Source organism: Hippoglossus stenolepis, chromosome 18 (assembly GCF_022539355.2).
Source record: "Hippoglossus stenolepis isolate QCI-W04-F060 chromosome 18, HSTE1.2, whole genome shotgun sequence".
NCBI lineage: Eukaryota > Metazoa > Chordata > Actinopteri > Pleuronectiformes > Pleuronectidae > Hippoglossus > Hippoglossus stenolepis.
Window position 1 is genome coordinate 17,447,926 of NC_061500.1, and position 25,958 is coordinate 17,473,883.

The 25,958-nt window shown below is 41.6% G+C and overlaps 4 protein-coding genes across 6 annotated transcripts; 1 reads left to right on the plus strand and 3 right to left on the minus strand.

The window, feature by feature from the left end:
• Positions 1 to 1,781: 1,781 nt before the first annotated feature.
• Positions 1,782 to 3,854, minus strand: s100z (S100 calcium binding protein Z). The gene is made up of 3 exons (XM_035184909.1): positions 3,815 to 3,854; positions 3,536 to 3,709; positions 1,782 to 1,937 (listed from the first exon to the last, which is right to left on the minus strand). The coding sequence occupies exons 2-3, from the start codon at positions 3,674 to 3,676 to the stop codon at positions 1,782 to 1,784; spliced, it is 297 nt and encodes a 98-aa protein (XP_035040800.1). The 5' UTR covers positions 3,677 to 3,709; positions 3,815 to 3,854.
• A 7,773-nt stretch (positions 3,855 to 11,627) lies between these two features.
• ch25hl2 (cholesterol 25-hydroxylase like 2) lies at positions 11,628 to 12,686 on the plus strand. The gene has a single exon (XM_035184735.2). The coding sequence runs from the start codon at positions 11,628 to 11,630 to the stop codon at positions 12,525 to 12,527; it is 900 nt and encodes a 299-aa protein (XP_035040626.1). The 3' UTR covers positions 12,528 to 12,686.
• A 2,898-nt stretch (positions 12,687 to 15,584) lies between these two features.
• On the minus strand, positions 15,585 to 18,910 carry LOC118125769 (proteinase-activated receptor 2). Its single transcript, XM_035184733.2, has 2 exons — positions 18,478 to 18,910; positions 15,585 to 17,412 (listed from the first exon to the last, which is right to left on the minus strand). The coding sequence occupies exons 1-2, from the start codon at positions 18,539 to 18,541 to the stop codon at positions 16,316 to 16,318; spliced, it is 1,161 nt and encodes a 386-aa protein (XP_035040624.2). The 5' UTR covers positions 18,542 to 18,910; the 3' UTR covers positions 15,585 to 16,315.
• Positions 18,911 to 19,003: 93 nt separating this feature from the next.
• Positions 19,004 to 25,755, minus strand: LOC118125768 (proteinase-activated receptor 2). Of its 3 annotated transcripts, XM_035184731.2 has the most exons (4): positions 25,533 to 25,755; positions 22,160 to 22,232; positions 21,010 to 21,093; positions 19,004 to 20,672 (listed from the first exon to the last, which is right to left on the minus strand). In XM_035184731.2, exons 2-4 carry the CDS (start codon positions 22,224 to 22,226, stop codon positions 19,573 to 19,575), a joined length of 1,251 nt encoding a protein of 416 aa, XP_035040622.2. In that variant the 5' UTR covers positions 22,227 to 22,232; positions 25,533 to 25,755; the 3' UTR covers positions 19,004 to 19,572. The 3 variants fall into 3 exon arrangements, with proteins under 3 accessions (XP_035040622.2, XP_035040621.2, XP_035040623.1); XM_035184730.2 differs by lacking the exon at positions 22,160 to 22,232 and having other exon boundaries at positions 25,460 to 25,755; XM_035184732.2 differs by lacking the exons at positions 19,004 to 20,672; positions 21,010 to 21,093; positions 22,160 to 22,232 and adding an exon at positions 22,692 to 24,395 and having other exon boundaries at positions 25,460 to 25,741.
• Between the last annotated feature and the right edge of the window lie 203 nt (positions 25,756 to 25,958).

Below are 25,958 nucleotides of genomic sequence, written 5' to 3' on the forward strand. Positions count from 1 at the left end.
CTTAGAAAATACAGCTTCAGTCTGCACTTCTGTCCTTCCCAAGGTGAGAGCATCAGCACTTGTGCTCGAGGGCAGAGGATGCGTCCGTGTGATAGGCTGATGCTGCTAGAGACGCAGGTGGTGGATGCATACTGGGGACGTCATGCATCATTGAGACACAGTCATTTCCCGAAAGCACCAGCCTCTCTCTCCTTCTGTGATGTCCGGGCAGGGAAAGCTGAATGAGACGTGCTTTCACACGCACACCCACACATGCATGGCTTTGGAAAGTAAATTTACTCAAGTGCTGTACAGTAAAATCTATTTATGAGGTATGTGTGTTATTGTGTTATTTCAGTTTTGTATATGCTTTCTTGTTCTTTTAGTCCTATCAGTGTTCCTAATAAGATTTTACATAAATACACTACACTGGTCTGTATGGGCCACTGTGCCACATCTTGTCAGATGTTTCTGATGCAATGAGCTTTTAGCAGTTCCCCCAATGACCTGACATTAAATCAGGTCCAAACAAACCAAATGATCAAATAAGACAAATTAAGACAGGCTTGTGCAGCAGAACTGTGTTTTTCCTTCTTTCTACATCATTAATCATCTCGTAATCCGTCAGATTTAATGTGTGACAGTGCTACTGATGCATGTGACAATCGAATAATGTCATTTGTATCGATATATCAGGCACAGGGGTGATTGTTCTGCAGAAAACTTGTCCTCCAATTCCTTTTTTAAACTCAAAACTCTTACTCTCGTACGTTTGCATCAGTGCAATCTTTTATTGGAGAACTGTATTCATACCTCAGTAAATCGACCACGTCATGTGTACACATGTACTATATACATATTATATGCTAATACTTGCACACAGTAAATGGTAAAGGAAGTAAGCACATGTTGCAAATTCTAGTGGATATTGAGCTTTTTATTTAATGCAGTTTCATTAAATTTCTACATGATGTCTTATATAAGTTTATATTTTATTTGGTCTTCATTTCACTGTGTGAGCTGTCATATTTAAAGAAGATGCTCAAATATTGTTTAAAACAAATTGGATGAATAGATTAGTGTCTCGTGGAGTTCATTTAAACAGCATTCAACATTTCAGATGGTGTACATTTACACCTTCATCACTGAAACAAAAACATAAAAAAAGTTTTAATCCGGTTCTACTGTCCATGATATGTTATTTGCGCCAGCCTGGGGAGAAAAACTAAAATATGTCGTTATGGGCTACAGAGGCTGAGTGGAAAACTGATGAGGGATGAGAATGTTTAACAATGAGGCTGCCTATAGCTTAAACTATTAGATATTTAACATTTGACATTTAATATTGAACAGCGAGGGTCTCGGCTGGGACGTCTGCTGGGACAAAAGCTATAATGAAATGATGACAGAGGATTTGAGGACATTTTTAGATGACGAAGGTGCTTCTTTAATGGTGAATGCCACAGAATTAATAGGCAGTTGTGAATAATCTGTTTTCTTTTTTCATAGACTAGACTAGACACAACTCCATTAACAATGTAAAAAGATGACAATCACAAAACTATGGGGAAGGGGCTCTTTTGTATCCTCTATATACTTACATCACTTTACTATAAAAATGAATTTAACAATAACATTAGAGTGTTGCTATTCTTATATTATACATTAATGATCATGTACTGTGGGAAATACTACAAACAACTTATTCAACTGATGTTACATTTACTGTTTTTATTGTGATGACATTTTCAAAACTGATGGATGGTGATTTACAGAGCTTATGCAGTTTTCCCTACAGATGTTTACTTCCTTTTCTTTTTCTGCTCTTGGAAGAACTCATTGCAGGCAACGGTCAGGGCGGCCACCAACACCACAAACTCGTTGAAATCCACCTCGTTGTCTTTGTTCGAGTCCAGGTCGTTCATGATTTTCTCCACCAGCATTGGATCCTTCTGAGACTGAAAACCAGTCACAATTAGCACAACAAACAAGCAATGTGCTGGGGATTATTCAAATGTTTTTTTAATGGTTTTCCTATGGACTCTTTGTATCCCTGTTTGAGCAATGAAACACTCCTTTGATAAATTCCAGTTGTATATATCTGTCTGTCCGTGTAGGATGAGCATCACCAATGTGGTCGTTTGAATGCTATTGGATTGACTCAAGGCAAAAGCTTCCATCCGTGTCCAGTGGAGAGCAGAGTGATGTTACTGTTAAATGATCCACGAGCTACAGCTGATTACACAGGACAGTTATTGCTTCGGTTGTTTCCAGCAGGATCGAGAAACAAGTCACGGCTTTATACCTCCAAGGCAATGGGATCTTAATGTTGTGGCTTATTTAAGTCAAAGATAGGAAAAAACACTGGAGTCAAACCAGGTGGGATTCATTTCATTAGGCTAATATAACGAGAGTGCTGTTGTGTTTTATGTAGCTAGTTTTGATTTAGAATTCTCAAACGGCCTCTGTTGGAGTGAAAGGTGACGGCAAACATCAAGAACAGAGAAGAGAAGAAAACCGAAAATACAACCAAATTCATTGCCACAACTGCACCAGCATCAAGATAGATTTAACTTCTATGCTTTAATAGTTTAATTAAGTTTAAAAAATACGGGTAGACATAGGTACAAGAAGCAAATTACTAAAATTAAATTTGAATGAAACAAACTCTAAAATAAAATAGAGCAAAACTTTATTGTCATTATTTTTTTTTTGCTTTGTGGTTGTAATTTTTTTTGTCTTCAATGTTCTAATTGCAAAAATAAGCTGTATAAATGCAGTGCTGTGTCATGTCTTGGTTTCCAAGGGTCCAAGTTTTCAGTCAATGGAAACCAAGAGTGTGTTCGTCTCGGTGGGGCTGCGTCTATTGTCAGAGGTGACTATAGCCCACGGGGATGTGATGACATCATGGGAGTGTCTATATTTGGAGGCGATATGGGCCACTGAGGATGATGATGATGATGTGTGAACACCTGAGGCTTCCCATCGGCATGAGCGAGGACAAGAAGTGAAAATAATAAATATATCTGAAGGCATCAGAGGTCTTAGGCCGCTTTGTTTGACACGCTGGTCTCAATCATGTGAAATCGCAGGCTTGCACATGCTGCTATCACACAGACTCAGAGGATGGAGCTTATTGCAAACGCCCTTATCTATCTCCTTCTTTATTTCTCACAGTGCTATGGCTTGAGAGCCACCAGCAGTTACACGTCAAATCAGCAGGATTGCAATCGATAAGACTGTTTTCCTCAGACAAGGTCAGAGTGCTAAAATAAAGGTACAGTAAAAAATAAATAGTGTGAAAAAAAATAAAACATTTTTCAAACAGAGTCATAGCCAGGGAGGAGCAGCAAAGCATCATCTGAACCAGTGATCACATTACCATGGTCATTATACACCTACTGAGCCAATACAAGGAGATGTAATGGTCACACTTTGATGCACTAACATATTTCTGATAATTAAGAGGAACCAAGGAGTTTCAGGAAGACCCCCCCCCATATGTTCTGCTACATCATGAAAAAACACAACCATAATGTTGAAATGTCTACTTTACCGTGAGGAAGTCGGTGAGCTCGCTGTTCAAAAGTTGCTTCAACTCGCCCTTGTTCAGCTTGTATTTGTCGCCGTCATTTCCTGAGTAGTTGTAGAAAACTGCTATCAGTGCGTCCATCGCACCCTCCAGCTGGCTCGGCATTTCGGCTGGGATGATAAAAACCTTTGCAGCTTCCTGAAGAGGAGAAAGTTTTTCACACAGAATTGAATCAAGTGAACAGGATCCACTTAGCAGAGAGAAAGAGGCTGATTATTCGGTCAGTGGGAGAGGTGTTTTCACCTGGTTAGAGTCCTGCACAAGTGATGAGAGACGCTGCGGCACAGCTTGTTTATTAGGAAATGGGGAGCAGCGAAGAGGGCCATCCTCTACCTTTGTGGAGATAATTAATTCCTCAGGTGAGACGCCCATGGCAACTGTCTTTCCTTTCCAGGTGTTAATCAATTCCGTCGAGTGAAAAACAACACGTGCACCAGTGTAACCCCCGGAGGCCCCACGGGTATTCATCAAGCCCGTTGTTTCTATGGCCCCACTGTGTGCTTGACTTCATGACTTTTTGGGAGGAAATTTATAGCAACTGTGTCCTGCTGGTTAATGAGAGACAGCACAAGCGGAAATATTAACTGGAACCAGTGTGATGTTTTTTGCTCAGGGGACGATACAGGTTTCCATTTTAGTTTTCTTTTTTACTTGGTTGAACAGGGAAAGTTGTTTTCCTATGTATTTTTATACATTGAAACCACAGATTTGACATATAATAATCAGCAGACCTCACTTTAATTGAAATATATTATTACTGTTAATTGAATATGTATTACAGCATATACTGTATCTCAGATAGAAGAAAACATGACTTAAAATAGGGCTGAATAGAGTCTGAATAATATTGTGTAGTGTATAGTGTTACGTTTCTTCTAAAAAAGTATTTACTGTTGCAAATGAGTAGTGGCTGACATAAAGGTCCTATAAGACAGGGGTAGTCAGCTTGGCCATTTACTTGTGATTTAACGCTGAAGACAAACAATCACCAAAAAACATGTGTTATGGATTTATTAACATGTTTCTGCCTCTCAAGCAGCTATTTGATTTAAAATGGTCACAAATGGTCTATAAGCACCTCTCATATACATGACCCCCCCCCCCTTCCCTCCACCTCTGTCAGCGTGTCAGAAGTGACAGTGGAGAATAACACTCTTTGCCTGTAGCCCCCAAAGACAACACCTGAGGGAACTTTTCTTCCACTCACAGCCACTGCCACAGAGAAATGAACTTTCCATCTATTAAGGTGACGAAACAGTTTCCCCTCACAGCCGCTATTAGAAAATGTTGTGCGGGAAGGTGGCATTAAAGGAGATAACTTCTGCCCTTCCAATGTAAGACACACACTTATATTGTGTTTGTAATGGCCATTGAATTATTACTCATAATGAAAAAAAATACTGATAATGTAAGATAATTATTGATAATTGGGTCTGCTGCTTGGATGATTGTCTTATCTTATAGAATAGGATATAATAGAATAGAATGCTTTTATTGTCATTGCACAGCTGTACAATGAAATTGTATATACAATATATATAAAAGAACATGCAAAGACTCTTTAAACAGAAGCACGTACATATGCATTGTACATTCAATTTACACACATATGAAAAAATAACAGGAATGATATGAACAATAAATACACACACACACACACACACACACACACACACACACACACAGATATATATATATATATGTCTCCTTATCATTTGCATATCCTTGATGTCATCTGTCCATGTGAAGACCTGGGAGATGTGTGTGCCTTGGAATTCGAAGCTAGTCACACTACAGCAGGTTGTTCTTTCTTCTACCTGATCAACTCCTTTGATCTGGAGGAGTTGAGTGCCAGGTTGTGGATGGTACCATTCTGACAGTTTGCAGACCTCATCCCTGAAGGCAGACTCATCACCGATTTGAATCAGTCCAACCACAGTGATGTCATCTGCAAACTGGATGATTGTATTGTTTCTGTGGGTTGGTACACAGTCGAGGGTAAAGAGGGAGTAGAGGAGAGGGCTCAGCACGGAGCCCTGTGGAGCTCCAGTGCTGAGTGTCAGGGTCGGGGAGTTCCCCAGCCTGACAGTCTGTGGTCAATTTGTTGAAAAGTCCTTGATCCATCTGCATGAGAGCGGACTGACCCCCAGGTTGTGCAGTTTGGGCACCATTCTGCTGGGGATGGATTTGTTGAATGTGGAGCTGAAGTCCACAAACAACTTCCTCACGCATGAAGAGCTGTGTTGATGGTGTCCTCTGTTGATCTGTTGTTTCTGTCCGCACATTGGTGTTGATCAAAAAAAGCATTTCATCAGTGGGTTTGAGAGCCACCGGTCTGAAGTCATTAGGGCTGCTGATTGCTGTTTTCTTTGGGACAGGCATGATGGCAGCAGACTTAAAGCATTTTGGCACAGTCTTATCTTATCTTATGTTATATTATCTTATCTAATATTACCTGATCTTATCTTATCTGTTGAATAAAAAAAATAAAAAATCGTACTTTGGTGCTGCATGAATTACATCAACAACTGTTAATTGGATTGTCATGAAATTTTGTGCAGGCATTCATGTCCCGTAGAGGAAGAATTCTGTTGACTTTATACATCCTGTGACCTTTCCTCCTGGGCCAGTGACTTGTAATTTTGAGTGACAATATCTAGACCAAATATTTCTATGGCGGATGTCTATTAACATTGTTACAGACATTGGTGCCCACCTAAACTGATAACCTTCATCCACTGAGTTTCCATCTTGGTCATAAACAAGCCAAATAATCAATTTGTCCACAATTTAATCACATCGTGCTTTGTGTGGCTAATTAACACATTAAATTAAGAAGATAAAAACAGTTATCATTATCTCTGCTAACTATGGACATGTTAGTATTGTTATTGTGGTCATGTTAACATGCTCATATTAGCTTTTAGCTCAGATAGAACAGCCTCAGTGAGTCTCAGGCAAGGCTGCAGACTCCTCTTTTCTTTTACCTAAGTGACGCATCGGATCACACCCGCTTTTCTGTCCCATCACTGAATCCTCAGATTTCTCCCCTCCTCTGTTCTGCACCCACATCTCTGCGGGGGCTCTGTCCTCCACTCACAGAGGCCATTTGAGCAGATGAGTCCAGCACCTGTTGATGGACGCTGACGTGATTCTGTTCCTGAAGGTGTATTCCTGTCACACCTCCAGTGCTGTTAACACGCGCTGTCACCAAGCCTGAAGCAGCAGAGAAAGAAACACACTTGGGATGAAGGAGTCCGGGCTGAGTGTAGAGCCTGTTTTCACACTTCTGTGTCGCAGCCCTCAACTCAAATGTTGCTGAGAAACGTGGTGGTGAAGTGACCATTCAGTCTCAATGTCAGAGGGACTGACTGCTTTTCATAATCCTTCAATTAAAGTGGCTTTCCTCCGCCAGCTTTATTCTAACCTCTTGTTTTTGCACTGCTGGGGGCAGCTGAACGAACATCATTAATTCTTAATTTCTTTTCAATTTTTTTCCATTACACTACAGCTGAGCCTGAATGGAAAATCTGCTTCTGCTGTCTTGTGTCATATGGTATTTACACATACATTGACACTGTGTCTATATAATCCTGCTTGTGCACTTCTTTTATCCTGTTGAAGTAGCATGCGGCAAAACAGGCAACATTCAGACATCAATACTTACCCAGAAACCTTTAGATTGTTTGCAGTATTTAGTAAAATGTTCAGCTCTTTTTTGCAAAGCTTCTGTAACATTTTATTTCAATCCCAATCACCCACCCCAATTACCACATATACGAAGCAATATGTAATCAATTGATAAAAGTCATATTATTTATTATCATCTTGCAATTCACGATGTGTATTTAAATGTAAGACGATTTATCTATCTCCTCTTTGAAAACATACAGCTTCATATGTTTTATTCATTCATTCATGTTTATTTTGCTCATATTCTTATAGGAGTTAAAGTCATAATATAAAACAATGTTGTAATCATATGATATAATATGCCATTATATTTTCATTACACCATGAAAAATAAAGTATTATTAATTATATTAATTACATTTACTAATGAATTGTTTATTCATTTACAAATACATTTAAATTCAATGGTCGGAGACAGTCCTTTGTTGCGTTCAGAAGTGAGTTCATTCAATTCGACATTCTCCAAAACAAAAATCCATATATCTTTATATATATATATATTTTTTTTTGTACATTGGTGTTGTTGTAGTGTCTGTCATGAGTAATAAAGTAAAAAGAGAATCCAATCTACGGTCAAGCTCAACATAAACAGTTTTAAACTACACCTTTGCATGGTGTGTACAAAAGTCTCATCATACATAGTAAGGATTTGATTTAATGTGCAATCTAATAAAAACGATTCCATCTTAATTTACAGTGTATACACATAAATACGTTGATAAACACATATAATGTTCTCAAACAAGGTTACGACTACATTGTAGTGTGTTGTAAAGCATTTACTAGGGTTGTAGTGTTTTGAAGGGTAAACATGGGGAAGTTAAAGTAAAGTGAAGGGACAAGCTTTGGTGTGAGGTGTTAGCATCGCTGTGCTCACCCTGTCAGGGTCAGTGTAAATAGCCGCTGGACGATTTCTCACTGTCTGTACTTCAGTGACTCGCTCTGACAAACTTTGTTACTTTGTTAAACAAAGTGTTTTTTTGGCATTTTGCTGAATCCTTGGCCCGATGCTATAGCCATCCAATAAAGTACAAGCCAGTAAATAAACTACTGCATGTTTCAGCGAGAGTTCATTCTTCTATCGTTTAATCATCATACGTCAGATTTCTTTATTGTGCAGCATTAAACTTTTATTTTTATCTGGTTCCCTCCAGAACCAGGGATGGTCTGGACAGTGTTCCTTGGAAGCCTTGTGGCAGCAGAGCTCAACGGACCAGTGCTGTCCCTACGCAAGTGAAGAGTCAATGTGTCCTCAGACACCTGCGTGATGTGGTGGGCGCCACGTCTCATTTACTTTACACTTGTGAGTCAAGTGGTAAATCAAAACATGGTTTGCGATCACCCGCATCTACCCAGAGAGCTGATTACTGAGGCACTGGAGCAGTTTCTGCTCATCATTTTTGACAATGTGCCAAGAGCTGTTTCTGTAATTCCTTAAGGGGATCTCTAGTTTTGGGATCTGTTGAGTCAGACAGTGGCCAGATCTTCTTCCATGAGCTATTAGTTATTTTTGACTTCTGTAACTGTCAGTGTTTTTCCTCTGGGTTTGACTTGATATCAAAGTCCCACAGGAAACAATAAGACAGAGGCCATTGTTATAGGAGGCTATAGATGGTGCAGAGTATTTAGTACTGTATGTTGTCGGGGAACTATTGATCACTCAAATAACTCCAGCTTTCTTTACATATTTTAATGAATGTGCTTCACTTTTTGATGCCAATATAGTGGCTGTAGATTGCACAGATACTAATATCGTCAGTGCAGTAAAACCAGTTTGGTCGTGGACAGTGTTGTTGGTTTAAACACAAGTCTTCTCTACTGTTCATGGTCTGTCTTGCACAGGATAATGCTTCATCAGCTGTCGTGTTGACACAATACTCATTTCATGTAACTCGACACTGCCTATCTGCCTCCTGGGTATCACTCATACCTTGGATGAATGCAATGAAAAACACTGTCCTCTCTGTTGAGCTCCGTCCCTACTATTGAAACCTTTAAAAAAGACCAAAATCTAAGAAAATCTTGCTCAGATGCAGTTTCTCCCCATTCATTATTTTAGTGGCGTGTAGGTTTGGTGAAGACTTGACTTTTGTTGCCCTCTATTGGCTGATCAGAGGTATCAGAAAGTGTAATGATAATACTCTTAAGCTGTCCTATTACAGACAGGATATGTGTGTTTTTATGCTCTTCTTTAAGTGTTGCCTGCAGTGGGTCCACATTGTTTACACTGCATGTCTTTAAAGTCCATCTCTCCTGCTGTTTCTACCATGTAATGTGGCTCAATTCAGGGGCTGCATCCTTCAGAGGCTGCATTTGAAGGCCCGATTGAGTCACAGCTGTGCGAGTAGGCCGTCCCATTTCGTGAGCTCCTTCAAATGCGTCAAGGGGCATTAAAACTTTCTGGTCCAATCCAACTTCAGCTCTGTTGCTAGGCAACAGCAATAAGGGCGAAATGAGCAATTGATGCCGATCATGGAAATCCTCTGTAGACCAGAATATCTCATTTCAGCTCGGCCTTCGCAATCTACCGAAGACCTCTTTCGTGGGCCGGGTAGGCCGCGTCCTCTGAAGGATGAAGCCTCTGAATTGTGTCACAGCGAAGAAGAAGAAGAAGTAGAACAAGAATTGGATCATGATTACAACTAGATAGCTTGAATAAACAATATGAATACTCACATATAGTACATTATTAAAAATACATTTATGTTAGACACTGTCTTTTCTAATGAATGTTGTTAATGTTTTGATTTTGTTGAAGAGCTCTGTTACAGGCGGCATCTATTGTACCACTGTCACATGTTTTTTCCGTCACTATTTTTGAGGGTTAAGGGCAAAGGATTTCACACCTTGTTAAGACTGATGTGGCAAACTGTGGTTTGTGAATATGGACTATCCAAATTTCATTTGATTTATTGATTGATAAATACTGGAAACATATGAAAACAGCTATCCTGCTCCGTTTGACAATAAAAAATTGAGTTATTAGTGACTATAAGCTCATTAGTTAACTTTAACATAAAACAGAAACTCAAATGAATGGTATTATGTGTCAGAATATTTGACCCAGTGGCAGCCTCACTGTGACAAGGAGCTAATTCATGAGACAGAAAGTTTACTTCCCAAAATGTCAAACTATTCCTTTAATGCATGTAGGTTTCCCCTGCATTCACATGGGTGGATTTATTCAGTCAACTTTAAATCAAACCCTGTGTATGTCAGTGTGTCTGTTTTCTCTTACCACACATGAATTCAATATACTTGTAGAATAATTGTCTGGCCTGCTGTTGTCATGTGATATGTTGTTATTTAATGAAATCAGTGTTAAGAGCATCTTAAGTTGACATCTTAACATAGAGTGCACAGTGTTACATGAGATATTATCCAAACCTCCGCTCTCTCAGAAATATTGGGTCACTCCATGGAAACAAGAGCTGTGCTTGCTGCTCCAGCTCAGTTTTTTTTAGAAATGAACTCTTTTCTGTAAACAAACTCAAACTGAGTGATAGGCCAACAGCAATCCAACAACAGAAAGGAAGTGCTTTTGAATTCATGTCTCATTTGACAGCTGGTGTATGATTAATTACTCCTCTGGGCTCAAATGTCAGTGTACAGTGTGTGTGTGTGTGTGTGTGTGTGTGTGTGTGTGTGTGTGTGTGTGTGTGTGTGTGTGTGTGTGTGTGTGTGTGTGTGTGTGTGTGTGTGTGTGTGTGTGTGTGTGTGTGTGTGTGTGTGTGTGAAATTGAAAGGATCGTTTCAGGGTTAAGACTTGGTTTTAGGGGTTAGGGTTAGAATTAGGTTTAGGTTAGGGTAAGGGGCTAGATAATGCATTATGGCAATGAGTGTCCTCACAACTATAGAGAGACAAGTGTGTGTGTGTCTGATAATCTGAGAGAGGCAGAAATATTAACAGCGAGAGACTGTATGACTTGTTTCAGTTGATTCTGATAATGTTAACAACTATAAAACACCGTCTCTTGCGCTTTGTGACAGAGTCAAATTCACAAGTAAACGGAAGCCTTCTCTCCATGATCTGGGTCAAAAATGAGAGCTGTTGTGGCCTGGCTCCTGAGTCCTGGCTGTGGTCCTTGTGCCATGAAAAAGAGCCTGTACTAAGTGCCCGCTTTTGAAATTCAGAGGGGGTGGATGGGGTAGAGGTGGAGCTTGACTATACATAAGAGGCTAAGACAGCCCGCCAGTCCAATTTGGCACAATCTCGCCAGACAATTTGCTCTTGCTTAACCTATAAAGAGAAGCTGATTGGATCTCTCCGTTCGTTTAGACTCTGTTTATCCTCTCCAGAAGCGTGTTAGAAAATAATCCTCTTGGATCGGCCCTCTTTCAAAAGAGAGACGCTGTGTTAGTGATGAGCACGGGCAGGTTACTCAGAACTGAGGCTTTATCCTGGATGACGAATGTGGACAACGTGACAGGGGGCCAGTCCCACGACTTGGTCCTGCAGCCACTTTGGGACTTCCTCCACCAGAACCACCACGACCTCCTGACGAGCCCTCTCGTCCCTGTGTTCCTCTCCGTCACCACCTACTTCTTCCTGGTTGGTCTTTACACCGTGTTGGACCTGCTGGCTCCCACCTGGCCTTGCATCAACCGCTACAGGCTCCATCCTGACAAACCAATCTCCTGGCCAAACATCTGGACGACCCTGGGCATCACCATCTACAACCACCTTCTGTACATCTTTCCTGCTGCAGTTGCCCAGTGGCTGTGGAGGCCGCCCACCCCACTGCCTCGTGAAGCGCCCTCTCTCTGGAGCTTCTTCCTGGGCATCCTGGGCTGCATGGTAGTCTTCGACTTCCAGTATTACCTGTGGCACCTGCTGCACCATCGGATTCCCTGGCTGTACCGCACCTTCCACGCCGTGCACCACCAGTACAACCAGCCTTTCAGCCTGGTCACCCAGTACCTCTCTGGCTGGGAGCTGTTCAGCGTGGGGTTGTGGGCTACGGTGGACCCAATCCTGCTCCAGTGCCACTGCCTCACAACATGGGGCTTCATGGTGTTCAACGTCTATGTTTCCACCGAGGACCACTGCGGCTACAACTTCCCGTGGGCCATGCATAACCTGGTGCCCTTTGGCCTCTGGGGCGGTGCACCCAAGCATGACACACACCACCAGAGGCCCAGCACCAATTTTGCCCCATTCTTCTCTCACTGGGACTGGCTGGGGGGCACCCACACCGTGTCAACTCCCTCCAGCCACATTGCCAATGGAGAGCCAGACGAGCTGAAGGGAAGAAAAGACTAAAGAGCTTGTATTAATCCCTCATTGACTCTGTCTCTCTTTTACTCGCACTGTCTCTTTTGTACCTGCTCTTGTCCGACTAGTTCATGTTATTTTCCTCTCTCCTCTTCGGTAGAACACTTTCTCTCTTCCCCATCTCCATGCCTTTCTTTCTCGTTGATATTGTTAAATTGACTCACTCTATTCTGATATTCTCCTCTGCTCTCTAACAGAATATGGATATTCTTCACTGTTTAGGAGCTGATTATCACTCTTAACATTTTCTGGTAAGTTGTTGAGAAGAATTATCTGTAATGTTTTACCAGGCACTGTTGTACTTTGTACATTTATTTTTTATTCCTAGAGATTTTCCATTAATGTTAATATATTAATGTTTCGTCTCCATGGTATTCTCAGGTCCTGTTTTCAGTTACCCTGAAAAATAAAAGTAAAAGATTAAAGCACTTTTTTGAGATTTCTTCTGTTGCACTTTGGTGAGTAGTTGAGAATGTGCTGACGGTGGATGGTGTGATCTGTCAGAGTGATTACACACACGTTAGCACAAACATTCTCCCTCTCTCCCTCCTCAGCACCGACTCTCTCACTCACACGCATGAATAGTGGTCTTTAAGCTGCATCCCAGTATGATGCGTGGGCGCAATACTAATCTATCATCCGCTCTCTCAGACAAAATGGTCTTACTGGAAGAGTTCTTCATTAAACTCACCCCAAAAAGAGTGAACATGTTTGTGATGCAAAGTCTTCCACATGTGAAAATGAGGATCAAACACTGTGAGAGACTTTGCTATGTTCGGTATATCTCTGAACTTTTGTCCTCCTGTGAGCCAGGCTGCAGTCTGGGATCCTCTGGTCTTGTGCTGGTCAACTCCAAGTTCTAGTTTGAAAAACCAAATGAGAAGGGATGTTTGCCGTCAGGATCCATAGGCTCAAAAGGGCCTGTCACAGGAAATCAGACCCTCAGAGACCTGTCTCTGTTTTATTTCATTTTTTGAAACAAAATATCTATTTTATTCATGTTTTGATTGTTAATCGGTGTTGTTTCCTGTATTGAAAGGTACTAAACAAACAAAGTATTTTTAGTATTGTGGGGTAGCCTAATATACATTACTGTGGCAATCAACTCATTTTACTTTTTAAAAATACAAAACAATTTTTTTTGGCTGCATCTCCAATTCTTATTTGCACAGATTAAACTATCTAACATTGTGTCATGTCTATTTATATCAAAGAGGACATGCAGTGAGTCATAGCTCAGCACCCTCATCTCAGATGGAGACACAGGCGGAGGTGTTGTGGCTTGTTTCTGCATCACGAGGGAATTGACAGTTGCAACAGGTTGTTTCACGAAGAAACATGTTCACATGCCTCAAGCAAAACTGTCTGCGTGTCTCTCAAATTTCTTCTAGTACTGGGATCTTATTTATGAAGAAATTAACAAACTTTAAACTCGAGGTTGATTATGTTGGGGATCTGTAATATGTGTGTGTGTTTAGTGAGGGTATTTCTTTTATTGTTTAATTCAGAAACATGCTCAAAGGAATGTTTTTTAAAGATTTCTGTTTGCTCTGCAATCTACCAGCACCCTATGGAAGAAACCATCTCACTTGTGCATAGGTAAAATAACTTCAACCGTTGCATCGAGTCAGATCAGTGCCATCTCTCAGTAGCTAATTATTTTCTCATATTTCAATACCTGACCACTTGTCAGTCTTGTGGTTACAGGGCTGATGCAATCCACCAGTTCCTATGAAACATACCGTAAATATTGTGTCATGGAAATATGCAACGCAAACCACCACTTAAGCTGCTTGTGTGCAACTGCAGAAGTAACTTCACAGGGAAAGAGGCAGCCGTAAAACCACAACATGCTGTTTTCACACTTTGAGTTTTGTAAAAGGATATGAGGTGCTAGTGGGGGTGGTTTTGTTGTGTCTTTGGACAGAGCCAGATGATCTGTTCAACCTGTTTCCACTCTCCATACTAAGCTAACTGGCTCCCTGTGGTATAGCTTCATATTTGACAGGAATGTGATATCCGCCTTTGTCATTTAACTCTAGAAGGGGAGTAAGTTTCCAAAGAATAATGAATTATTCCCTAAGAACATTGCTATATATTGCAACGCAGTTATTTGGAGTGCAACTGCATTATAATTCCTATTACAATGGCCCTCACACCAAAGCTGTGTTGATTGTGTCATGCAGCAGGATGTGTTTTTAAATGTGTGCACACCGGCATTATGTTCAAGGTCATCTGCGTTTTCATTCCTGCAGGATCATTCATGGTCAGAAACACTGCTGCAGGACATATCACCCCCTGCATAATTCATGGTGCCCTCAAACCCTTTTGGAAACTTTTACAAACCACAATCAGAATCTTTTAACCCTTCTCTTTTCATTAATGTGCCAGATCTTTATTCCATTTTAGATACATAATCCCTTCTGTTGGTTTTTCAGGAATGATTTAAGAAGTGATTCATGTTTGCCCTCGTCACATAGTGTAGCTAACAAATGTAAATGTAACATCGCCAGGGAGTGGCCCTGTCCCCAACATGTGAAAAGAAGGTATTGTTTACTCCGAGTGCTGACAAAAGGTAACATGACACCCAACAGCAATCATTTACCTTCTTAAACAGCCCAGAGCTCTGCCTCAACCAGTCATTAAACAGGAAGCTGTCACCATTCACAATCTGTGTGTGTGCGTGTGTGTGTACCTGGGGGGACACCTCTTTGGGTGGGGTAGTTGCTTGAAACACATCGGCTCATTTACTCCTTATCTACAGAAAAGAATACCAGGACCCTTCACTTTAGTTCACAATACCCCCCTTTGTTGACACTCTATTGTCTTTTAGAAGACAACATGCGTTGTCTTAGGTGAGAGATTTCAACTGAAAATAAAACGTGACTGTGACACACATTGAATGAGCTACAAGTTTAACGAGAAACCAGAAACAGGCTGCACCCACACTGAGAGTCACGTAGGAGGTCACTAACTGAGGTGTATTGTAAAAATAGGTGAGCTGTTTTACTCTCTGCTGGTGGAACATTGTGCGGTAGTGAAACCAGTGGGAGGACAACCTGTTAACGTAATCCTCTAAACCTGCCTCAGCATGTTCTCTAACATTCTTCAACACCTCTACTCTGACACTCTTCTTCTGTCTGACTTTTCCCTTCAGAAGAAAAACCTAAAACATGACCAACACGTAGTAAATGTAAACTGAGTCACTCAGGAACAGGTCTTTAATCAGTTACACAAACGAGTGAAGGAGTTTAAAAAGAACATGTGGTTTAAAAAGTTAAAGTTACGTTAAAACTTGCTGCAGGAATTGTGCTAAATGATTTGACCAAAGTCCGACTGACATAAACTAAGTCACAACTGATCCGCTGCACAAATCAGTTCAGTTTGGCTCTTATTTCAGACATTGTTTGTAAATGTTCTTCAGTGCAGTGAAAATCTTAGAAAACCCACATTTATCTGTGCAGCCAAGTCAGGCCTTAAAAAGGCCCTTTCTACCTTTACATATACACGAAATATAAAAAAATATGCATAAATGTTTCACATTTTAAAACCAATCATCAGTTCATAATGAAGTAACACACATCTTAAAATGAATTCTGCTCTCATCCCAGTACAGTCATGTTCACATCTGGATATGAGATGCCTCGAGTTCAACTGGTTGCAACTGACCGGCCTTATCTTTATAGAATGTGTCCCAGTGCCACACGGCCTGTGTGATGCCTTGTTATCTGAACACTAAAGTGCAAGCACAGGCACGATATCTCTGCTTTCTCTGGCTAACATGTGCTGCTCTGTGTGTTCCCTGTGTCTGACGTACTTGACTTGCTCTTCCTGGAGTATTTCACGGAGCTGAAGGAAACTCTCATCCTCTCCACAGTCCGGATGCTGCGGCACAACAAAGTGTTCTTCACGTGGTTCCTGAAGTCCTCGGACACAAAGTAGTAGATGAACGGGTCCAGGCAGCTGTTGAGACTGGCCAGGCATAATGTGGAGATGTAGAAGCCGTAACCGTTATTTATCACTCCATTCTTCAGTAGAGTGTAATGCACCACCAGCATGATGTTACTGGGGATGAAACACACCACGAATGTCACCAGGACGGTCACGATCAACAGCCTGGATCTGTGTCGGTTCTTTGCTGCCGTAATTTCCTGCATGCTGTTCCCCAAAGCTCTGAGTAACAGAATATAGGCCACAACGATCACTACACAAGGGATGAGGAACACAACGACGGCCATGAACATGAAGTAGTAGTATGGGAGCCGGACAGAGGGGAATGGATCTGTGAGGTTTTTTATGATGTTGACGTCATGGCAGGTGATGATGTTTGGTTCTTTGAGCTCGGCAGTGTGGTCATACAGGTACAGAGGGGTGGTGGTGAGCCAGATGAAAGCCCAGATGGAGACACACACGCCAACAGCCACTTTGGTGTTCTTACTCTGCTGGGACAGAGGGTGAGCCACGACCCAGTACCTCTGCACACTGAGACAGGTGATGGACAGAATGGAGCAGTACATGTTCCCGTAGAAGAAGCTCACAAGGACTTTGCACAGCGGCTCTCCATAGATCCAGTTGTTGCCGTTTAAGTGGTAGGCGATTTTTAGGGGTGTGCAAATGACAAAGAGCAGGTCAGCCAGTGCCAGGTTGGCCAAGTAGATTGATGACGGCTGCTTCTTTTTGGTCCTGAAGAGGAAGACCCAGAGTGCCATGCCGTTGGCAGGAAGTCCCACAATAAATACGATGATGTAGATGATTGGGAGAAAGACTGTGGTGAGGTTGCTCTTCAACGTCTCTGTTGTCGCGTTGCCCACAACCTCTTGTCCAGGTTTGTCAGTGACCTCAACCACAATGAACCCCCGATTGTCGGCCTCAACTAAAAATAAACACATAAAAACAGATCAGGGCACTGATTACTTGATGGAGAGAATATTGATTGTAAACGGTTTGGATAATTATCATTTAATGAATCTATCTGTCTGCTTATCACACCCCTGAAATAGCTGACATGCATGAGAAATAACACCAGTTAAGTAAAACCTTCAAACATATTCATAACTACTCACATGAACAGTAATAAAGCAAATTCAGTTTCATTTTATGCCCCCAAAAAAATCTACTATAAAATCTTAATTGCAGATAAACCAGGGAGGATGAACACAAAGTTTTCTAACTTCACTCTGCACCATAGACTGTTTATAAAAAGCTCTGCACACAGTATATTGTAGAACTGTTAGAGGAGGACTCACTAATGACAAGGAACAATTCTGAAGTATCTCCAGAGCATTAACACAGGACAAGAGAACAGCCCATTCGGAAGAGGCAGGTTTAGGTCAAGCACTGCACTAGTTTACCAAACAATAAAATATAAGATATGTTCTGACTAAAGCGTCTTAAATGTGAGGATTTGCTGTTTTTGTCTGTGTAAAATTATTGTACAGGTACTGAGACAGGACCAGATATTTGAAGAAGTCACCTTGGGCTTTGTGATGGACAATTTTATTTATATTCTAACAGGCTACAAGAAAACACACAAAGTGATACTTTTAGTAAACATTAGAAAATAGTGACAAATGTCCATCGCTTTCTCGTCAAGTCAAAAGTGACTTCATCCAATGTCTTGTCTTCTCTGAGCAACAGACCAAAACCCAGATATAAATACGTGTGTGTAGTTAGAAAGGCCTACAGTTCCCGACATTCCCGTCTGTTTGGGAGTTAACCACAACCCAGTGTTAGAAACAATGTCCCCGTCAAAACATTCTGTACTTGTCCATGTTTATAAACATTGGATTTGATTTTAAATAATCCAAGACAACATTTTGATATTTTCTCCTGAGATAAGACCACATTTATATACTCAGATACATTAAAGGCTGAATGCATGTCTGTGTAATGCGGACAAACCAGTTCCTGCGACACAGTGAGAAGTTGCAGCTCTTACCTGAGGGGACAGAGATGCAGCTGCAGAACATTGACACGAGCCACAAGCACCGAGTTAAATCCATGATGTCCTGTCGACGATGAGAGGCTCACTTCTCCTTCAACACACTGCCGATGTTTTACTCTCTGCTGGTGGAACGTTGTGCGGTAGTGAAACCAGTGGGAGAACAACATGTTTAATCCTCTAAACCTGCCTCAGCATGTTCTCTAACATTCTTCAACACCTCTAATCTGACACTCTTCTTCTGTCTGACTTTTCCCTTCAGAAAAAAACCCTAAAACATGACCAAAACGTAGTAAATGTAAAGATAAATAAATAAAGTTTGGGCAAGACACCGTTCTGAGTGTGAAATCCACCACAGCACATTCCACAAATTCTGAACATGTCTACGAGGCAGGCAGAGCGATACATGACAATGAGTCTCATCCACTTTCCTCTTCGGCTGCATGATGAAAACTGTGAGTCACTCAGGAACAGGACTTTAATCAGTTACACAATCGAGTGAAGGAGTTTCACAGAAACTACATCCTGTTGTTTTATCATTTATTTAAGAAACTATACAACAATTACACCATTTTCTTTGGCGCATTAAAACTTAAAATAAGATCAACACCTCAGCAACACGTGGTTTAAAAAGTTAAAGTTACGTTAAAACTTGCTGCAGGAATTGTGCTAAACGATTTGAACAAAGTCCGACTGACATAAACTAAGTCACAACAGATCCGCTGCACAAATCAGTTCAGTTTGGCTCTCATTTCAGACATTGTTTGTAAATATTCTTCAGTGCAGTGAAAATCTTAGAAAACCCACATTTATCTGTGCAGCCAAGTCAGGCCTTAAAAAGGCCCTTTCTACCTTTACATATACACGAAATATGAAAAAATATGCATAAATGTTTCACATTTTAAAACCAAACATCAGTTCATAATGAAGTAACACACATCTTAAAATGAATTCCGCTCTCATCCCAGTACAGTCATGTTCACATCTGGATATGAGATGCCTTGAGGCCAACTGGTTGCAACTGACCGGCCTTATCTTTATAGAATGTGTCCGAGTGCCACACGGCCTGTGTGATGCCTTGTTATCTGAACACTACAGTGCAAGCACAGGCACGATATCTCTGCTTTCTCTGGCTAACATGTGCTGCTTTGTGTTCCCTGTGTCTGACGTACTTGACTTGCTCTTCCTGGAGTATTTCACGGAGCTGAATGAAATGCTCATCCTCTTCACAGTCCGGATGCTGCGGCACAGAAAAGTGTTCTTCACGTGGTTCCTGAAGTCCTCGGACACAAAGTAGTAGATGAACGGGTCCAGGCAGCTGTTGAGACTGGCCAGGCATAATGTGGAGATGTAGAAGCCGTAACCGTTATTTTTCACTCCATTCTTCAGTAGAGTGTAATGCACCACCAGCATGATGTTACTGGGGATGAAACACACCATGAATGTCACCAGGACGGTCACGATCAACAGCCTGGATCTGTGTCGGTTCTTTGCTGCCGTACTTTCCTGCATGCTGTTCCCCAGAGCTCTGAGTAACAGAATATAGGCCACAACGATCACTACACAAGGGATGAGGAACACAACGATGGCCATGAAGTTGAAGTAGTAGTACGGGAGCCGGACAGAGGGGAATGGATCTGTGAGGTTTTTTATGATGTTGACGTCATGGCAGGTGGTGATGTTCGGGTCTTTGAGCCTGGCAGTGTGGTCATACAGGTACAGAGGGGTGGTGGTGAGCCAGATGAAAGCCCAGATGGAGACACACATGCCAACAGCCACTTTGGTGTTCTTGCTCTGCTGGGACAGAGGGTGAGCCACGACCCAGTACCTCTGCACACTGAGACAGGTGATGGACAGAATGGAGCAGTACATGTTCCCGTAGAAGAAGCTCACAAGGACTTTGCACAGTGGCTCTCCATAGATCCAGTTGTTGCCGTTTAAGTGGTAGGCGATTTTTAGGGGCGTCCAAATGACAAAGAGCAGGTCAGCCAGTGCCAGGTTGGCCAAGTAGATTGATGACGGCCGCTTCTTTTTGGTCCTGAAGAGGAAGACCCAGAGTGCCATGCCGTTGGCAGGAAGTCCCACAATAAATACGATGATGTAGATGATTGGGAGAAAGACTGTGGTGAGGTTACTCTTCAACGTCTCTGCTGTCGCGTTGCCCACAACAAATTCCTGTTCATTGGTCCCTTCTAAAAATAAACACATAAAAACAGATCAGGGCACTGATTAGTTGATGGAGAGAATATTGATTGTAAACAGTTTAGATAATTATCATTTAATTAATCTATCTGTCTGCTTATAACACCCCTGAAATAGCTGACATTCCCGTCTGTTTGGGAGTTAACCACAACCCAGTGTTAGAAACAATGTCCCCGTCAAAACATTCTGTACTTGTCCGTGTTTATAAACATTTGATTTGATTTTAAATAATCCAAGATAACATTTTGATATTTTCTCCTGAGATAAGACCACATTTATATACTCAGATACAGTAGCTGATTGGGAGAAAGACTGTGGTGAGGTTACTCTTCAACGTCGCGTTGCCCACAACATCTTGTCCAGGGTTGTGAGGGACCTCAAACGCGAGGAACCCCCGATCCTTGATCTTAGCTAAAAAATAAACACATAAAAACAGATCAGGGCACTGATTAGTTGATGGAGAGAATATTGATTGTAAACAGTTTAGATAATTATCATTTAATGAATCTACCTGTCTGCTTATCACACCCCTGAAATAGCTGACATGCATGAGAAATAACACCAGTTAAGTAAAACCTTCAAACTTATTCATAACTACTCACATGAACAGTAATAAAGTAAATTCAGTTTCATTTTATGCCCCCAAAAAATCTGCTTTAAAATCTTAATTGCAGATAAACCAGGGAGGATGAACACGAAGTTTTGTAACTTCACTCTGCACCACAGACTGTTTATAAAAAAGCTCTGCACACAGTACATTGTAGAACTGTTTGAGGAGGACTCACTAATGACAAGGAACAATTCTGAAGTATCTCCAGAGCATTAACACAGGACAAGAGAACAGCACATTCGGAAGAGGCAGGTTTAGGTCAAGCACTGCACTAGTTTACCAAACAATAAAATATAAGATATGTTCTGACTAAAGCTTCTCAAATGTGAGGATTTGCTGTTTTTGTCTGTTTAAAATGATTGTACAGGTACTGAGACAGGACCAGTTATTTGAAGAAGTCACCTTGGGCTTTGTGATGGACCATTTTATTTATATTCTAACAGGCTACAAGAAAACACACAAAGTGATACTTTTAGTAAACATTAGAAAATAGTGACAAATGTCCATCGCTTTTTCGTCAAGTCAAAAGTGACTTCATCCAATGTCTTGTCTTCTCTGAGCAACAGACCAAAACCCAGATATAAATACGTGTGTGTAGTTAGAAAGGCCTACAGTTCCCGACATTCCCGTCTGTTTGGGAGTTAACCACAACCCAGTGTTGGAAACAATGTCCCCGTCAAAACATTCTGTACTTGTCCGTGTTTATAAACATTTGATTTGATTTTAAATAATCCAAGATAACATTTTGATATTTTCTCCTGAGATAAGACCACATTTATATCCTCAGATACATTAAAGGCTGAATGCGTGTCCGTGTAACGTGGACGAACCAGTTCCTGCGACACAGTGAGAAGTTGCAGCTCTTACCTGAGGTGACAGAGACGCAGCAGCAGCAGAACATTGACACGAGCCACAAGCACCGAGTTAAATCCATGATGTCCTGTCGACGATGAGAGGCTCACTTCTCCTTCAACACACTGCCGATGTTTTACTCTCTGCTGGTGGAACGTTGTGCGGTAGTGAAACCAGTGGGAGGACAACATGTTTAATCCTCTAAACCTGCCTCAGCATGTTCTCTAACATTCTTCAACACCTCTACTCTGACACTCTTCTTCTGTCTGACTTTTCCCTTCAGAAAAAAACCCTAAAACATGACCAACACGTAGTAATTGTAAACATTAATATTTAAAGTTTGGGCCAGACACCGTTCTGAGTGTGAAATCCACCACAGCACATTCCATAAATTCTGAACATGTCTACGAGGCAGGCAGAGCGATACATGACAATGAGTCTCGTCCACTTTCCTCTTCGGCTGCATGATGAAAACTGTGAGTCACTCAGGAACAGGACTTTAATCAGTTACACAATCGAGTGAAGGAGATTAACAGAAACTACATCCTGTTGTTTTATCATTTATTTAAGAAACTATACAACAATTACACCATTTTCTTTGGTGGATTAAAACTTAAAATTACATCAACACCTCAGCAACACGTGGTTTAAAAAGTTAAAGTTACGTTAAAACTTGCTGCAGGAATTGTGCTAAATGATTTGACCAAAGTCCGACTGACATAAACTAAGTCACAACTGATCCGCTGCACAAATCAGTTCAGTTTGGCTCTCATTTCAGACATTGTTTGTAAATATTCTTCAGTGCAGTGAAAATCTTAGAAAACCCACATTTATCTGTGCAGCCAAGTCAGGCCTTAAAAAGGCCCTTTCTACCTTTACATATACACGAAATATAAAAAAATATTCATAAATGTTTCACATTTTAAAACCAATCATCAGTTCATAATGAAGTAACACACATCTTAAAATGAATTCCGCTCTCATCCCAGTACAGTCATGTTCACATCTGGATATGAGATGCCTCGAGGTCAACTGGTTGCAACTGACCGGCCTTATCTTTATAGAATGTGTCCCAGTGCCACACTGCCTGTGTGATGCCTTGTTATCTGAACACTACAGTGCAAGCACAGGCACGATATCTCTGCTTTCTCTGGCTAACATGTGCTGCTCTGTGTGTTCCCTGTGTCTGACACATATGACTTGCTCTTCCTGGAGTATTTCATGGAGCTGAATGAAACTCTCATCCTCTCCACAGACCTGCTGCTGCGGCACAGCAAAGTGTTCTTCACGTGGTTCCTGAAGTCCTCGGACACAAAGTAGTAGATGAACGGGTCCATGCAGCTGTTGAGACTGGCCAGGCATAATGTGGAGATGTAGAAGGCGTAACCGTTATTTATCACTCCATTCTTCAGGAGAGCGTAATGCAGCACAAGCATGATGTTACTGGGGATGAAACACACCATGAATGTCACCAGGACGGTCACGATCAACACCACGGCTCTGTGTCGGTTCTTTGCTGCCGTACTTTCCTCCATGCTGTTCCCCAGAGCTCTGAGTAACAGAATATAGGCCACAACGATCACTACACAAGGGATGAGGAACACAACGACGGCCATGAAGATGAAGTAGTAGTACGGGAGCCGGACAGAGGGGAATGGATTTTCGAGGTCTTCTATGATGTTGACGTCATGGCAGGTGGTGATGTTCGGGTCTTTGAGCCTGGCAGTGTGGTCATACAGGTACAAAGGGGTGGTGGTGAGCCAGATGAAAGCCCAGATGGAGACACACACGCCAACAGCCACTTTGGTGTTCTTGCTCTGCTGGGACAGAGGGTGAGCCACGACCCAGTACCTCTGCACACTGAGACAAGTGATGAACAGAATGGAGCAGTACATGTTCCCGTAGAAGAAGCTCACAAGGACTTTGCACAGTGGCTCTCCATAGATCCAGTTGTTGCCGTTTAAGTGGTAGGCGATTTTTAGGGGCGTCCAAATGACAAAGAGCAGGTCAGCCAGTGCCAGGTTTGCCATGTAGATTGATGACGGGTGCTTCTTTTTGGTCCTGAAGAGGAAGACCCAGAGTGCCATGCCGTTGGCAGGAAGTCCCACCAAAAATACGATGATGTAGATGATTGGGAGAAAGACTGTGGTGAGGTTACTCTTCAACGTGTCTGCTGTCGCACGGTCCACAACAACTTGTCCAGAGTTTTCAGGGTCCTTAACCCCGATGAACCCCCGTCCTTTGCCCTTATCTAAAAATAAACACGTAAAAACAGATCAGGGCACTGATTCGTTGATTCAGAGAATATTGATTGTAAACGGTTTAGATAATTATCATTTAATGAATCTACCTGTCTGCTTATCACACCCCTGAAATAGCTGACATGCATGAGAAATAACACCAGTTAAGTAAAACCTTCAAACCTATTCATAACTACTCACATTAACAGTAATAAAGCAAATTCAGTTTCATTTTATACCCCAAAAAAATCTGCTATAAATTCTTAATTGCAGATAAACCAGGGAGGATGAACACAAAGTTTTCTAACTTCACTCTGCACCATAGACTGTTTATAAAAAGCTCTGCACACAGTATATTGTAGAACTGTTTGAGGAGGACTCACTAATGACAAGGAACAATTCTGAAGTATCTCCAGAGCATTAACACAGGACAAGAGAACAGCCCATTCGGAAGAGGCAGGTTTAGGTCAAGCACTGCACTAGTTTACCAAACAATAAAATATAAGATATGTTCTGACTAAAGCTTCTCAAATGTGAGGATTTGCTGTTTTTGTCTTTGTAAAATGATTGTACAGGTACTGAGACAGGACCAGTTATTTAAAGAAGTCACCTTGGGCTTTGTGATGGACCATTTTATTTATATTCTAACAGGCTACAAGAAAACACACAAAGTAATACTTTTAGTAAACATTAGAAAATAGTGACAAATGTCCATCGCTTTTTCGTCAAGTCAAAAGTGACTTCATCCAATGTCTTGTCTTCTCTGAGCAACAGACCAAAACCCAGATATAAATACGTGTGTGTAGTTAGAAAGGCCTACAGTTCCCGACATTCCCGTCTGTTTGGGAGTTAACCACAACCCAGTGTTAGAAACAATGTCCCCGTCAAAACATTCTGTACTTGTCCATGTTTATAAACATTTGATTTGCTTTTAAATAATCCAAGATACCATTTTGATATTTTCTCCTGAGATAAGACCACATTTATATCCTCAGATACGGTAAAGGCTGAATGCGTGTCCGTGTAACGCGGACGAACCAGTTCCTGTGACACGGTGAGAAGTTGCAGCTCTTACCTGAGGTGACAGAGACGCAGCAGCAGCAGAACATTGACACGAGCCACAAGCACCGAGTTAAATCCATGATGTCCTGTCGACGATCAGAGGCTCACTTCTCCTTCAACACACTGCCGCTCTGCCGGTGCTTCTTAAATGTCGGACAATACTTGAAGCACCGTGAAGGCCACACCCTGATCTACCTGTCCGAGCGCTGACGTCACTGCCTACCTGCTGACGTCCGGTCTGAGCCAGTTCTCCCACTGTGAGTCTGAACCAAGGGGCAACATCCCGTGCTGAGCGATGAGGCCAATACGGAAGTGCAAAAAGCTGCAGTTCACTGGGTGGCCACTTGAGGCTGGCTCCAAGAAGGAGTCAATTCCCATTGACTCCCATGTTAAAAAGCCCGACTTTAGAGCAGAATTAAACCTGTTTACAGCATGGTTCAAAAAACGGTTTTAGTCTCAATCACTTAGTTCTTCCTTCATGACAACTCTGAGGGGGGTGAATTTTTTTCTAA